We start from the raw sequence: 13,118 nt of genomic DNA on the forward strand, positions 1-13,118 counted from the left end.
TTCTGCTCAAAGCAATTAAGTCAAATGATGCTTTCCAACACAAGTAGCTCCAGGTTTATACCAGGAGCCCATGGAAGTGGCTCAGCGATTACAACCTTCAGAGGAAAGCTCTTACCAATTTAATTTGTTTTCAAAAAGTTTCCCCAAGGGGAATTTGCTGCATTTGCCCATGGGGAAAAGAGACACTCACATCTTAAGCTGTTCCAGCAACTGTGAAACAAAACAACTGAACGAGGCGGTCCAGTTAAAGGGACAGGGAATATCAAAGCAAACACAGCCATTTCAGGTAGTCACTGCATTTTATTGGAAAACATTGATATAATTTTATTTTCACAGCTTGAACTGAACACAACACCACCTGCTTTCAAAGACATTCTTGCTCCAACCTTCCCCACGCCCCCTGCCTAAGTTCTCAGGTGAGATCCCTCCACCTCTGCTCAACACAGGAGTGCAGAAGACAGGAAATAATAATAAGAGGGGGCGTGGTCAAATCCGCCACGGACTGCGTAAAGCACTCTTCTTTCACCCGGTTTCAGGGAAATTCTGCAGCTCTGTTTCGATTCCCCCTCCAAAACTGGTTTTTTTTTCTCTTCTTCTTTATTTATTTATTTATTTTTTTTTTGGATTAAAAAATAAAAGTGAAAAAAGTAAAGAGAAGCAAGTTTGCGGCCCATGCTGTTTTGCCGCGAGAAAGGGGGCGGGGCGGGTGGGGACGGGCGGAGTTAAGGAAGCAACATTGAAAGAGCACAGACACTGAAGCCAAAGGTGCGGCACAAGCGTTAAAACCGAGAGAGCCACTACGAAAAAAATGAAGCGTCGCATGAGGAAGGCGGGGGGGGGGGGGAGGAAGGAGGGAGAAGAGGGCGTTCTGGCGCAGTTGGCATTCACTCAGCAGCGGCTTCACTGTTTTATTGCGGTTCCGTTCCGACGCTTCCCCCCCTCCCAAACCCCTCAAGCTGCCAATCAAAAGCATTCGCCGTCGCCATACGCGGGGCGACCCCCCCTCCCCGCAAAAGGGGCCTGTAGCATCAGGTATTTACATAGCAGCTCCAATGTCTGGACACAATGCTTAGGAAACTGTAAGGACATTTACAATTTATACAAGGTTAAGAACAAAGACAGAAGTTAAAATTATGGGCGGTTGGTTCGGTTTTGCGTGGTTTTTTTTTCTTCTTTAAAGAGCCAATCGGACAGTTGTCGGACGCTCCCCCCTCCCCCTCTTTTTAACAGCCTCTTCTCCCCACATCATGCTGACGGAGCTCTCTGGAACCCGCCTTCAGCCACAGGCACCCCGGCGATGGGATAGTGCCCCCCCTCCCACGAAAACGAAGGGGGGGAAAACAACAACCCAGTTTCCTCCTTGTACCCCTCCTCGGTGTTCCCTGGGGCAAGACCTTCGGTGGCAACCGCCATGTCAATGCGCACGACCACAGTGCCAGACACATGCAACACGATTAAGAAGGTTTTTGCGCTCTCTCCACCCCCATCGTGTGGATTCTTGAAAGAAAGAGAAAGATATCTGCGCCCTGGGAGACAGGCCAGCTCTGGCTGCAGAACAGAAGACCCGATGGAAACAAAAGACATCCACAAGGTTGGAGGTTCTCAGGGAGGTTTTTTGGGGGGTATGCACCAGAAGAGGTGGAAGGAAGGAAAGGCGGGGAGGGGGAAGGAGGGAGAGCAAGAAGAAGGAGGGAGAGATGAGTGCAATCATGCAGCTTGGGGAGTTTCTTTTTTTTTCTTTTTAATTGCTTGGTCAGATTTATTCCACAGCCGATTGTTTTGCTTAGAGAACCAGGTTACTTAAGTAGAGAGAGTGTGTTGGAGAAAAGTATCGAAGGAGAATGGGCATTGCCAGCCACCCACTCTGCGGGCTTCACTTTGCAGTCATCATCTGCACAAACTCTGCAAGAGACACAGTGTAAGGAAGCAAAGTCAGTACGGCGGTGCCCACACCCTTTGAAGCTGGAAGACTTGAGATCACCTAGTCGAAAAGCTCCCTAGACATCAGCCCAGTCAGCGGTCACACAGTTACTTCGGCTTGGCATGATTCGACTTTTACACTCGATGTAGTTTTCAAAAGATAAAAGCAAACAGAGCTGTGATAATGCTGTGAACTGTGTCGGCTCCCCTCTCATAATGCCTTCATCCAGAGAAAACTACCAGAGGGAAAGTCAAGGGTACCCCCGCCACTGAACACGACCTTAATGTGTACCCTGCTATATTGAACAATGTGTGAAGGCTTCAAGAAGCAAAGAAAAATCCCCAGAATAGTACCATCAAGATTTGAGGGGAAGGGCTAAGAAAGCCCTGGTTCTATCCAGCCAAGGCCTGTAAAAAAAAGGAAACTTCAAAGCCTTTGAATACGTTCTGCATATATGTGGACCTCACTGATGGACTCGGGAGTATTAAATTTGGGGTTATTTCCACACAGCTCAAAACATCTCCCCCTCAACAATGATATATAAAAATGGTTACGGTGCTTCCACGCCACCCAGATGGCTGAAGTCTGTGACACAATTACGGCCCTTGAAAACCAGAAGAGGGCCCATACAGTTCTTTAGAGACCCTCTGCCGAAGCAGAACCTCAATTCTTTCATGCAACGTTCTGGCTGCCAAAACGGCGGCAGGCAAGATGCTGATCCCATCCCCGACTCACCTTCATAGTTGACCTGCCCGTCCCCATCAATATCTGCCTCCCTTATCATTTCGTCCACCTCCTCGTCAGTGAGCTTCTCCCCTAGGTTTGTCATCACGTGGCGTAACTCTGCTGCGCTAATGTAGCCATTCCCATCCTGGAAGCAAAGGAATCAGTTTAGCAGGGAGCAGCACAGCTAGGCAGCACCTTCCACTTTTATCCTGGCAAATGGTGTTTCCTTCTCCATTCTGTATGCTCCAGATTAAGGGAAGGGGACACTGCTGTTTCCTTGCCATTCTCCCAGAGTATATGGTGATGCAAGACATTATTCTGTCCACTCTCCTCCCTCCCCTCCAGAAGGCGGGTGGTTCTTCTCCACTTCCTCACCTTATCAAACACTCTGAAAGCCTCTCGGATCTCCTCCTCGCTGTCTGTGTCCTTCATCTTCCTTGCCATCATGGTCAAGAACTCTGGGAAGTCAATTGTGCCGTTCCCTGAAAAGAGAAATGAGCACCAGTAAGACGAAGCCAGCAGAAACCAAAGCAGCTGCAGACTGGGATGCCGAGACCAATCCCAAATAGCCACCCTAGGACAAAAGCCAGCCTGGGAAGACTGAAGCCCCGCTTGAAGGGAACCTAACTAGCTGGTGGAATGTGTTGGAGTTGGACACATTATGGCACAAAAGGAGTTCCACACCCCAGCACTGAAACTAGCGGCCGCCAAACGGTCTGCCTGTGAAGCAATCACAAAGAATATCTCAAGATACTGCAGGCATTACCCAAGTGTTGGTATTTTGTTTTTATTTTAAGCATCTTGGACAGTGCAGCTTGGAAGGCAGTATATGCACTGAAGAAAGTGAGTGGCATTTTCAAGACATTCATGTTGTGCCCTTCTGTTATCCCTGGAAGGAAACAGGGTGCTACTTCCTATTATTGCTATTATTATTATTATTACTACTACTACAACTATTGACTTTCTGGGTCCATCACAAGCCTTGACCCATCCCCCACACCACTGTCAGCTAGTACCCTATCAGAACCAGTCCCCACCATTGCATTCATTGGCAACTTAATACATAGGCCAGTCTATGTTAGTCTGGCAAGATCAAATAAATCAATATCCCTCTTGCTTCTACCTCTTGCCTCTCAGTCACAAAAGGCAGGGAAACAGCAGGGATGGGTGGATGTCTAAGCACAGGAGTCAGAGAAGCTCAGAGGGAAAGGTAAACTGTTCCTCTTGTCCATCAAGAATAAAGCTTGCTCCCCAATCTAAGCAACCCCCCGCTGAATTTCTGCATAAAGTACTGGCAGAAGCCATAGGTTTTGGATCATTTACTCTGCCCAGGCCCCCTTAGTGCTGGGGCCACTTACCATCAGCATCAACTTCATTGATCATGTCTTGGAGTTCTGCCTCGGTGGGGTTCTGACCCAGAGACCTCATCACAGTGCCAAGCTCCTTGGTGGTGATGGTGCCATCCCCGTCCTTGTCGAAGAGGGAGAAGGCCTCCTTGAATTCTGCAGGGGGAAGCAGGGTTGGTGTAAGCTACATAGAGATCATGTACTTGCAACCAGTGATTATCCTGGAAGTCTAGCCAGCCCCATTCCAAAGACTTGGGAGAGAGGGGGACCAAGTGAGTCTGGTGGTGTATTTGAAATCCCAAGTGCCTAAAATGCTGGTGGCAGCACAAGCCTGTTCACATTTTCCCAGGGATTTGTTTTGATCTTTTGTGGCCTTGCCCTCACACCACCACCCAAACCCAGCAGATGGGGAAATTATCTCTCCTAAAAGAACTCCTTCTCTGCAAAGAAGCTCACAAGCTGCCCCTCACCATGTGCATTCTGGCTCAGTTTGAGCTGTAGTTAACCCAGCTTCAAAGCCAGTAGACAAGGGGATGTACTGCTCGCCTTCCCTCAACGTGCAGATCAATTCAGTGCCAGTCGAGTTAATATTTACTGCCACTGTGTGCTGAGGACTCACCTGCAATCTGCTCTTCGGTAAGTTGGTCAGCCTGAAAGAAGTGGGAGAGAAAAACACATATGAAATGAAGAGTCAAACCTCTCTACATCTCTTATCAGCCTCCCTGGTGGGGAAGCAGCAGAGCCCATGCCATTTTCCACATTACCTGTAAGCCCCCAGCTCAGGTTCGCACACCTTGTGACCTACCAAGCTGGATGCAGTCTCCACCTGCAGTATCCAAAGGGTCTCCTGATATACAACCTGCTATATGTGGCTGCATTTGGCTTAACCCCCAGCCTCTGTTCTGCAATTCAGGGCTACAGAGCTGAGATTGTAGCAGCAGCCCAATCCACAGAAGGTGAGAAGGGGCTTCCAAACACACCACTCCTCATACTAGGACAGGCCATGGCCTTTAAGCCTGTCCATCATTCTATTGCTTCCTCCCTACGGTTGTCACTGCTGCCTTCCTTCACCCTGGCTCTCACCAAGAAGTCTTAAACCTGGAGCTATGCACATCCCCCATAATATGGCACAATGCAGAAGAACTGCAGGTGGATGGCGACAGCTGCATCATTGGAACAAGCAGGGCGAAAGATTCCTGCATTGCAGGGGGTTCTCCTAATGACCCTCGTGGTCCCTTCCAACTCTACAGTGCTACGATTTTAAGTCACATGCAGAAACCTAAATGTTTCAGAGCAGGATAGGCGGGTCCTGAACCACACCGCTTCATTAAACCCCTCAACAGCCAATCTATGCCTGCTTTGCTGAGCACTGACCAAGTGGATTGTGTCCTCTTTAAAGGGATGACCCTAGTGAAATAACATTCTCCTTCCTCTTTCTGCTGGCTTTCAAAAATTGTCAGGAAGGAGCAAATAAATAATCAAGAGCAGGTCAGGAAGATTTCTTTTTTTAGGTGGCTGGATTCTTCATCAAGTAACTTACAGCATCTGCTGAAATACCATAGAAGTTAAGCCTAACCCTCTCAAGCCCACTTCCCCCAACCTTTGCTCTGAGCTAGACACGCCCAGCCCCCTTCTGCATCATGCCTATGTTTACAGGAGGCACCAAAAGGCCCTTGAAGCCATGCCAGTTTCAGGAGCGGTGGCAGCACCCACCCACCCGCTGGCCTCTCACAAGTCAGGTTCTGCAATCTAAGCCACAGTGTATCATGACCAGAGAGCAGATGCACAGCAAAAGGTGCAGACAGAGACCAACAGCGCCAGCTGTTTCATGCAGGAAGGACTGGAAAAAAACCACAGGGGTGGGGTCATTAGCTAGTTTGACCATCAAGTATAGAATTCACTGCCACAAGATATGGTGGTGGCCATTTACACCGCCAGAAGTAACAGAACTGGAAAAGGATCTCAAAGCAATGATTTCTTCCCATTTCCCATAGAATCCTAGAGTTGGAATAGACCACAAGGGCCATCGAGTCCAACCCCCTGCCAAGCAGGAAACACTATCAGAGCACTCCTGACATATGGTTGTCAAGCCTCTGCTTAAAGACCTCCAAAGAAGGAAACCACCACACTCCTTGGCAGCAAATTCCACTGTTGAACAGCTCTTACTGTCAGGAAGTTCTTCCTAATGTTTAGGTGGAATCTTCTTTCTTGTAGTTTGGATCCATTGCTCCGTGTCCGCTTCTCTGGAGCAGCAGAAAACAACTTTTCTCCCTCCTCTATATGACATCCTTTTATATATTTACAATGCTTTCAGAAATGAAACCCAAAATGGCATGCCTTTAGACACAGATAATCTATTTCTACTGTTTCATTGTATTTATATTGCAAATTTGTGCTTTTATTGATGTTTTATTTGCACTGTATTAATGCTTTGCCTTTGGGTTTGTGCTAAGCTGCCCCAGAATGGAGGAAAGGCAGGATATAAAAAAGGACAGACAGTGCAACACTGCAGACTCATTTCTGTTGGGATCCACAGCTCGACCTGAGCATTCAATGGCTGAACCCAACCAGAATTCTTCTTCCTTAAAATAAGGCAACATTCAGAAGGCAGTTTTCTGGCTGAATGTTATTGCAGAAATGTAGGGCTCTGGGATGACAAGGGCAAAGCTTTAGAACTGAATCAGGAAGACACTGGTTCAAATCCTTACTCAGCCATGGCACTTAATGGGTGACCGTAGGCAAGTCAAAAACTGAGCCTACCTTATGTCACAGTATTGTGGTGAGAATGATTGTGATCTCAGAAGAATGGTGGGAAAAGAAATGCAAATATCTTGGCCTAAGGAGAAGTGAGGGTGTTTATCAACAGTGTACAGGTACTGAGTAAAGTGGATTCCAAGGGGAAGTGAGGCACATTTCCACCTTTGTATTACCACATCATGGGACTTCTGACATCCTGGACAAGAGCATCTCTGCCGCATTCCCCCTTGTCTGGCCTTGCTCAAGTTGGCTGCACCATTCCATCGTGCTTCTGCGTTGGCTAAGAAGCAGCCTGCAGCTCACACCCATTACAGTGCACTTGTTTAAAAAAAGGAGTTTTAACATTCTACTTCAGTGCTTTTGGAAGTAAGAGCTGCAAAACACGAGGATTGCTTGGACTCCAGCCTTCACTGCAGTCCCAGCCAGTCCAACACTGCAGCACAGCGAGAGCCAGAGCAGAAGATACAAGGCAAACCTGATACCGCCTGAGAGTCGCTCCTTGCAAAATGCAGATATCACCAAGGACTGCCAAGGGTGCAACATGCAGAAGGGCGAAGCCCGTGGGGGGGGGGGGGAGAGGAAGGAAAGCCCCCAATGAAAGTCCAGATGCAACCATATGAAGTCCTCCCCACGCCCCATTCTGGGGGGGGGGGGGGGCGGACCCATTTAGGCTTTTGAGCTAGAGGTATTTTTGCAGAGAAACTAATGCTACCCCGGATTAACAGGGGCTCAGTTAAACAGACTGCAATGGACCTAGGAGCCCTCTACTGTCAGAAAAGGAAACAAGGATGATAAAGCACTTCCAACGCAGCGACAGAAAGTGAGGATCTGGGGAAGGTTTTAATACACTGCACCACAAAGGGTCACATCAATGCAGGAAAGGGTGGGTGGGACCACCCACATCTCAGCCAAGAGAGGAAAAAATCCTCATTTTGAGCTCAGGCACAGAACTGTTAGGGGCAACGGGGCAGGAGGGGGTCAGAACAGCCACCTGACTTTCATCTTGGCCAAAGATTTCTTCAGGGCAAAAGCTTGAACTCTGACATCCCTGTCTAAACTTGTCAGATCGCATAAGCTACACAGGGTCTGCTAGACGAGAGGGAAATGCAAAGAGCAAGAAGAAGTGCATTGCTCTTCAGAATCAGCCTTCAGAAGTGGCTTGGCATTTATAATGGCATCCCTACAGGACAGAAGACCAAAGGCCGTGGTAAGATCAAGGAAGGACAGTCCTGGCCTTCATCCCCCTCCCCAATCAAACCATGCTACCCCCCAAAAAAAAAATCTCACTGGCCTTTTCAGCATTGATTAAGATGGCCTACATCTCAATAATTGCTAGAGAAAGAGAAAGAGAGATGGTGGCCCTTCAGGGTAGCCAATCTAGATGGCCTGAGGGAAAGATGCTCTGGAAAGTAGGTTAGCATGGCAAGAGCAGCCAGCATGAAAATAATAATCTAATAGCTTCTGGTGGATAAGCCAAGCCGCCAGAGGGAAATGCAGACTCAAACAGGAAGCCACTCTTCTATATTGCAACAGGCTGAGGGAGGCTCCAGCAAGGGACTGAAGGAATTAGTGCGTCATCCACGCGCCGGAAGCTGCAGCAGGGAGAGGAAGATCAAAACTAGAAGGACCCCTGGCTTCATTACAGGAGGGTGGCTCTTTAAAGGCGTTCTTTCTCCATTTCGAGCACTCTTCCCACCCACAGACAAGTGACCCTGTAATACTGAGACACCAAACCTTGTGCTTTACACCTGGGCTACTGTACTGTCTACACTGACAAGCAGCGGCTCTCCAGAATTTCAGACCGGAGTCTCTTGCAGCCTTATTGGGAGATGCCAGGGACTAAAACATGGGTCCTTCTGTATGCAAGGCATGTGGCTCTATTACTGAACTATGGCTCCTCTCCAAGCATCCCGAAGGTCCCCAGGATTCCCTCTCCTCATCACCAGACTACAAAGTAGTCTTCGCACTATTATTTCGTGCCAAATGGTTTGTCACGCTGCAATTAGACCAGAACTACCCCACTACATTTCAAATTATCGTGTTGGATGGCTTCCCCACTTCCCCCCAAAGCCAGTCAGAGGTGAGACACGGAGTGGAATGGTTACTTCCATGCTTTTGTTTGAGTCAGGAGTTTGTCAATTTCCTTGTTGAGGCAAATCAAAGGGGTTTCTGAGGCCCAGTGCACGAGAACATCAGATGCTGCAGCTAAACAGTAACCTGGAAAGCAGACCACCAGGAGCCTCATGGAACAGAAGGACATGCAGGCAATAAAACCTTCATCAAGAAGACAGCTCAAATATATTGGTCAGGATCCACACCCATGTTCTCCTGCATCCCCAAGACAAGCCTCTCTGCTCTTCTAGATGATGGAAAGTGAATTCACATCAGCAACCCAGCCCCGCCATTTCCAGCCCCAACACAGCTTATGAGGAGACCATTCAAAAGACCATCAACTCCATGCATTCTCTCTTCAAATCATAAAGCTCTCTCAATACGCTTCCCCCCTATCTTTTCTGCCTATTAGATCTTCCACTCCTAGAAACACCAGCCTGACCTTTGAGGGTCCTGTCAGTTCACTTCCTCCAATTCTACACCATTCACTCATCTCACACCAGATACTCTACATGGCCACCTCCCACAAAGGCTCATTGTCTGTCGGCTTCTGAACAATGGGCTACAAAATGCCATCTCCCACACATCCCCTTCAACGAATCACCTCCAGCCCTTTTCCCATGGCCCTCGTGTGTCCCACTCTCAGCAACATCATTCAGCAGCCTTACAGCGCTGCTACCCAAGAGAACATCTCCAGAAACAAGACCCCTACCCAAAGTACTCCTGAAGGGCAGATCCAAACACCCTCAACGGCTTCTTGCCAAAGGCCTTGTGATGATCAGCTGTTACCCTTCTCCAGCCCCACCCGCCCTCCTGCCCCATCACATCCCCCAGCCAGGTGGGCCTTCCGCCCAGTGCCCCTGCTGCCATCACCTCCTCTGTTCAGTACCTGTGGTGATGCCAACCCCACATCACCTCCCACCCCAAGCTCCCTGAAACCACATCCACACCTGAGCCGAGCCCTGCCTTTCTGCTCCACTCCCATTAACCTTGCCACCTGCTCCTTGCCCCAATTGCCCAAGAACCTAACCGGCCAGGTAGCCAGCCATTCCGGAAAACCCAGCATCCAGGGCACTTCCTCCCAGCTTTCTCCCCTTCTCCGCGCCCCATCCGCTCCCCACAGCCTCACCCCCTGGACCCCCCCCCCAGCATCAACAACCCCCCCCCCAACACACACACTGCTCATCTTATCACATTTCGCCTCTCCCCTTCCTGCTTCTTCGGAAGGAAGGTTCAGGAGAGAGAGGGGGGGATGAGATCAGCCTCCCCCCACGCCTCGCCTCTCTCGCTGCCCCACTCGTCCCAGCCCCCAAATGCTCATTGCACCCCCCTTCACTCCGTAGGAGGGGCGTCCTAAGCCTCCCCCCCAAAAAACCCTCCCCTGCAGTCAAGCTGGCACCCCCAAAACCCTGCGCTCAAACGGCCCCCCTCCTCCCCACATCTGTTTCCTCCTCACCTCCATTCGCTCACCCCCCCAAAAAAACCTCCCCCATCCAGTGCTCCCCCATCTGCAACCCAGGACCTGCACGCGCCGGCCCCCCCCCCCATGTGCCCTGCAGTGCGGTGACCCCCCCCCCCGTCTCACGCACCCCAAATACCCCCCTATTTGACTCTGCACCCCCCACAACCATTTCACTGGCGCCATTTCTCCCCTGCCCCCCCCATTAACACCCCCCACACACAATAAAATCAATGGGGCACTTACCTGGCCCCCTCCTCAGAGACCCTCGGCCCCCTCCGCCCTCATACAGCCCCCCTGAAGACCCCCCTCCATTAACCCTTTCCCCCCTCGCCCCCACCACCCCCTCCTCAATTAACCCCTCAGGCGCCCCTCACCATGGCCGGGTCCGGGTGGCGACAGCAGCTAGAGCGTCGAGAGGCTTCGCGGAGCAGCGGCGGCGATGTGGGAAAGGGAGGTGGGAGCAGCACTAGCCGGAACCCGCTGCGGGCCGCCTCACGCACACACACGGCGCGAGAGGGATCCCTCCGCCAACCGCCGCCAGGGAAGCGCCCCGCCCCCTTCCTTCTCCCCGCATTCCGCGCGCCTGAGCTGCTCTCGGCCGCCGCGCAAGCCCCGCCCACTTCCCCTCCTCTTTGCGGGGTGGGGTGGGGGAAGCAGAGGGGGACTATTTTTCCTCTCTCTTTTTTTTTCTCCGCCCGCCGCCGCTTTTTCTCTCCGTCCGCCCCTCCTTCGAACCGCCTTCGAGCGGAAGGACACAGTATTGTGACGGCGCGCTTGTGTCGCGCGCGCCCATTGGCTGGGGAGCGAGGCGCAGGCTGAGACTGCCGCGGCCATTGGTCGCCTCTCACCTGCAATGCGTCAAAATCGGAGCGGGCCATGTTGGAGCGGGAAAGAGGGGGGGTGGAGGGAGGAACCAAATCGGGAGGAATGGGCGGAAAGGCAGGGGAGCCAGCAGGGTAGCGGGCTGCTTGCTTCGTGGGTTTCAGGGACGAAGGCAGCCGCTCGCGCTCTTTCGAATGGTACAAGCCAACTATCCCCCCCCACTCCCAGCACAAATAGATCAATCTGGGCATAGGGGGCGGAGCCACAATAATCACCAGGCAGGCAATAGCCCCGCCTCCTTCATGCAGCCACGCGCTCATCGCATATAGGCCACACCTCTGGCCACGCCCCATCCCATGTTTCCCCGCCCCTTTCCGCTCCCAAACTTTTTACCTGCAATTTTTCCCCTAGACTGGTGCGTTTCCTTTTGCTACGTGGAAGAGACTGGGTGTTAACAACCGCAGTTTTCCCCACGCAGGGCAATGCAGTGATGGTATGGCGCTTTACCTGTTGAACTGCAGCCTGTCAATGAAGAAGTTCAAGCTGCAACTGCTCTCCCTGGCTTCTCTCCTATCTGTTGATCTGGCCACATTAGAAATAAAGGTCCACTAACCTCAGTATTTGGGACGCTGGTGGCGCTGTGGGTTAAACCACAGAGCCTAGGGCTTGCCGATCAGAAGGTCGGCGGTTCGAATCCCCGTGACGGGGTGAGCTCCCGTTGCTCGGTCCCTGCTCCTGCCAACCTAGCAGTTTGAAAGCACGTCAAAGTGCAAGTAGATAAATAGGCACCGCTCTGGTGGGAAGGTACACGCCGTTTCCGTGCGCTGCTCTGGTTCGCCAGAAGTAGCTTAGTCATGCTGGCCACCGGCTCCCTCGGCCAATAAAGCAAAATGAGTGCCGCAACCCCAGAGTCAGCCACGACTGGACCTAATGGTCAGGGGTCCCTTTACCTTTTAAGCTCAGTATGGGATGTGGGTGGTGCTGTGGGTTAAACCACAGATCCTAGGACTTGCCGATCAGAAGGTCAGTGGTTCGAATCCCCACGACAGGGTGAGCTCCCGTTGCTCGGTCCCTGCTCCTGCCCACCTAGCAGTTCGAAAGCATGTCAAAGTGCAAGTAGATAAATAGGTATCGCTCTGGCAGGAAGGTAAACGGCGTTACTTTGTCCTGCTCTGGTATGCCAGAAGCGGCTTAGTCATGCTGGCCACATGTCCCGGAAGCTGTACTCTGGCTCCCTCGGCCAATAAAGCGAGATGAGTGCCGCAACCCCAGAGTCGGCCATGACTGGACCTAATGGTCAGGGGTCCCTTTATCTTAAGCTTAGAATTCCCTGCACAGACTGCCAGCGATTCTCCAGTCAGGGTTTGAGACAACAGGCCCTCCGAACTCTCGCTACCTGTTAAAAACGGTTTGAATGCATGAAACATAGATCAGTTCACGCCCCTTCCAACCACAGATACCATCTTTCGGCAGGTGAGGAATAATGTGGTCAGCAAAATGTTCACAAGGAGTTATAGGGAAGTACAGTAGACAGGAACTCTAGAATATCTCCCTATGAAATCACTGAATTTGATCCTCCTTCCTTTCATTATTAATTTTTTTTAACTGGAGTTTTGCTTGGAGGAGGGAAACATAAGAAACAGGATCTCACACATTAGAATGCACAGGCAACACAGACCTTTGGCTCGCGCTGCTGGAGGGGGTCATATGGAAAGCAACTAACGTTTTGTTTCCAGTCATGCCTCCATGAAATGAAGTGCTCCTAGGGACAAGAGTGCCTCTGAGAACACACAAAAGGCCTTCCAGACATTGCTGAGGTAAGGACCTAGGAAGCTGCCTTCTACTGAACCAGACCACGGGTCACCCAAAGAGTTTCCTAAAGTGTGGTACGCATATGTACCCATAAGGGGTATGATAAAGAATTTCAAAGAATACAAAGCAGAATGGGGTTGCGGCGCTCATCTCGCTTTAT

The 13,118-nt window shown here is 50.9% G+C and overlaps 1 protein-coding gene across 1 annotated transcript; it reads right to left on the bottom strand.

The window, feature by feature from the left end:
• Nucleotides 1–280: 280 nt before the first annotated feature.
• CALM3 (calmodulin 3) lies at nucleotides 281–11,217 on the bottom strand. Its single transcript, XM_028742140.2, has 6 exons — nucleotides 10,699–11,217; nucleotides 4,613–4,643; nucleotides 4,006–4,149; nucleotides 3,023–3,129; nucleotides 2,657–2,792; nucleotides 281–1,902 (listed from the first exon to the last, which is right to left on the bottom strand). Exons 1-6 carry the CDS (start codon nucleotides 11,200–11,202, stop codon nucleotides 1,874–1,876), a joined length of 951 nt encoding a protein of 316 aa, XP_028597973.2. The 5' UTR covers nucleotides 11,203–11,217; the 3' UTR covers nucleotides 281–1,873.
• Nucleotides 11,218–13,118: the final 1,901 nt, after the last annotated feature.

This window comes from Podarcis muralis, chromosome 7 (genome assembly GCF_964188315.1).
Source record: "Podarcis muralis chromosome 7, rPodMur119.hap1.1, whole genome shotgun sequence".
In the NCBI taxonomy this organism is placed as follows: Eukaryota; Metazoa; Chordata; class Lepidosauria; order Squamata; family Lacertidae; genus Podarcis; species Podarcis muralis.

Coding starts and splice junctions, on each gene's coding strand:
- CALM3 (XM_028742140.2), bottom strand. CDS start 11,202: ATGGCCCGCTCCGATTTTGACGCATTGCAGGTGAGAGGCGACCAATGG. Junction 2,793..3,022: donor CTTTCAGAGTGTTTGATAAG/GTGAGGAAGTGG, acceptor CTTTGCTTCCAG/GATGGGAATGGCTACATTAG. Junction 1,903..2,656: donor CGGGCAGGTCAACTATGAAG/GTGAGTCGGGGA, acceptor TGTCTCTTGCAG/AGTTTGTGCAGATGATGACT.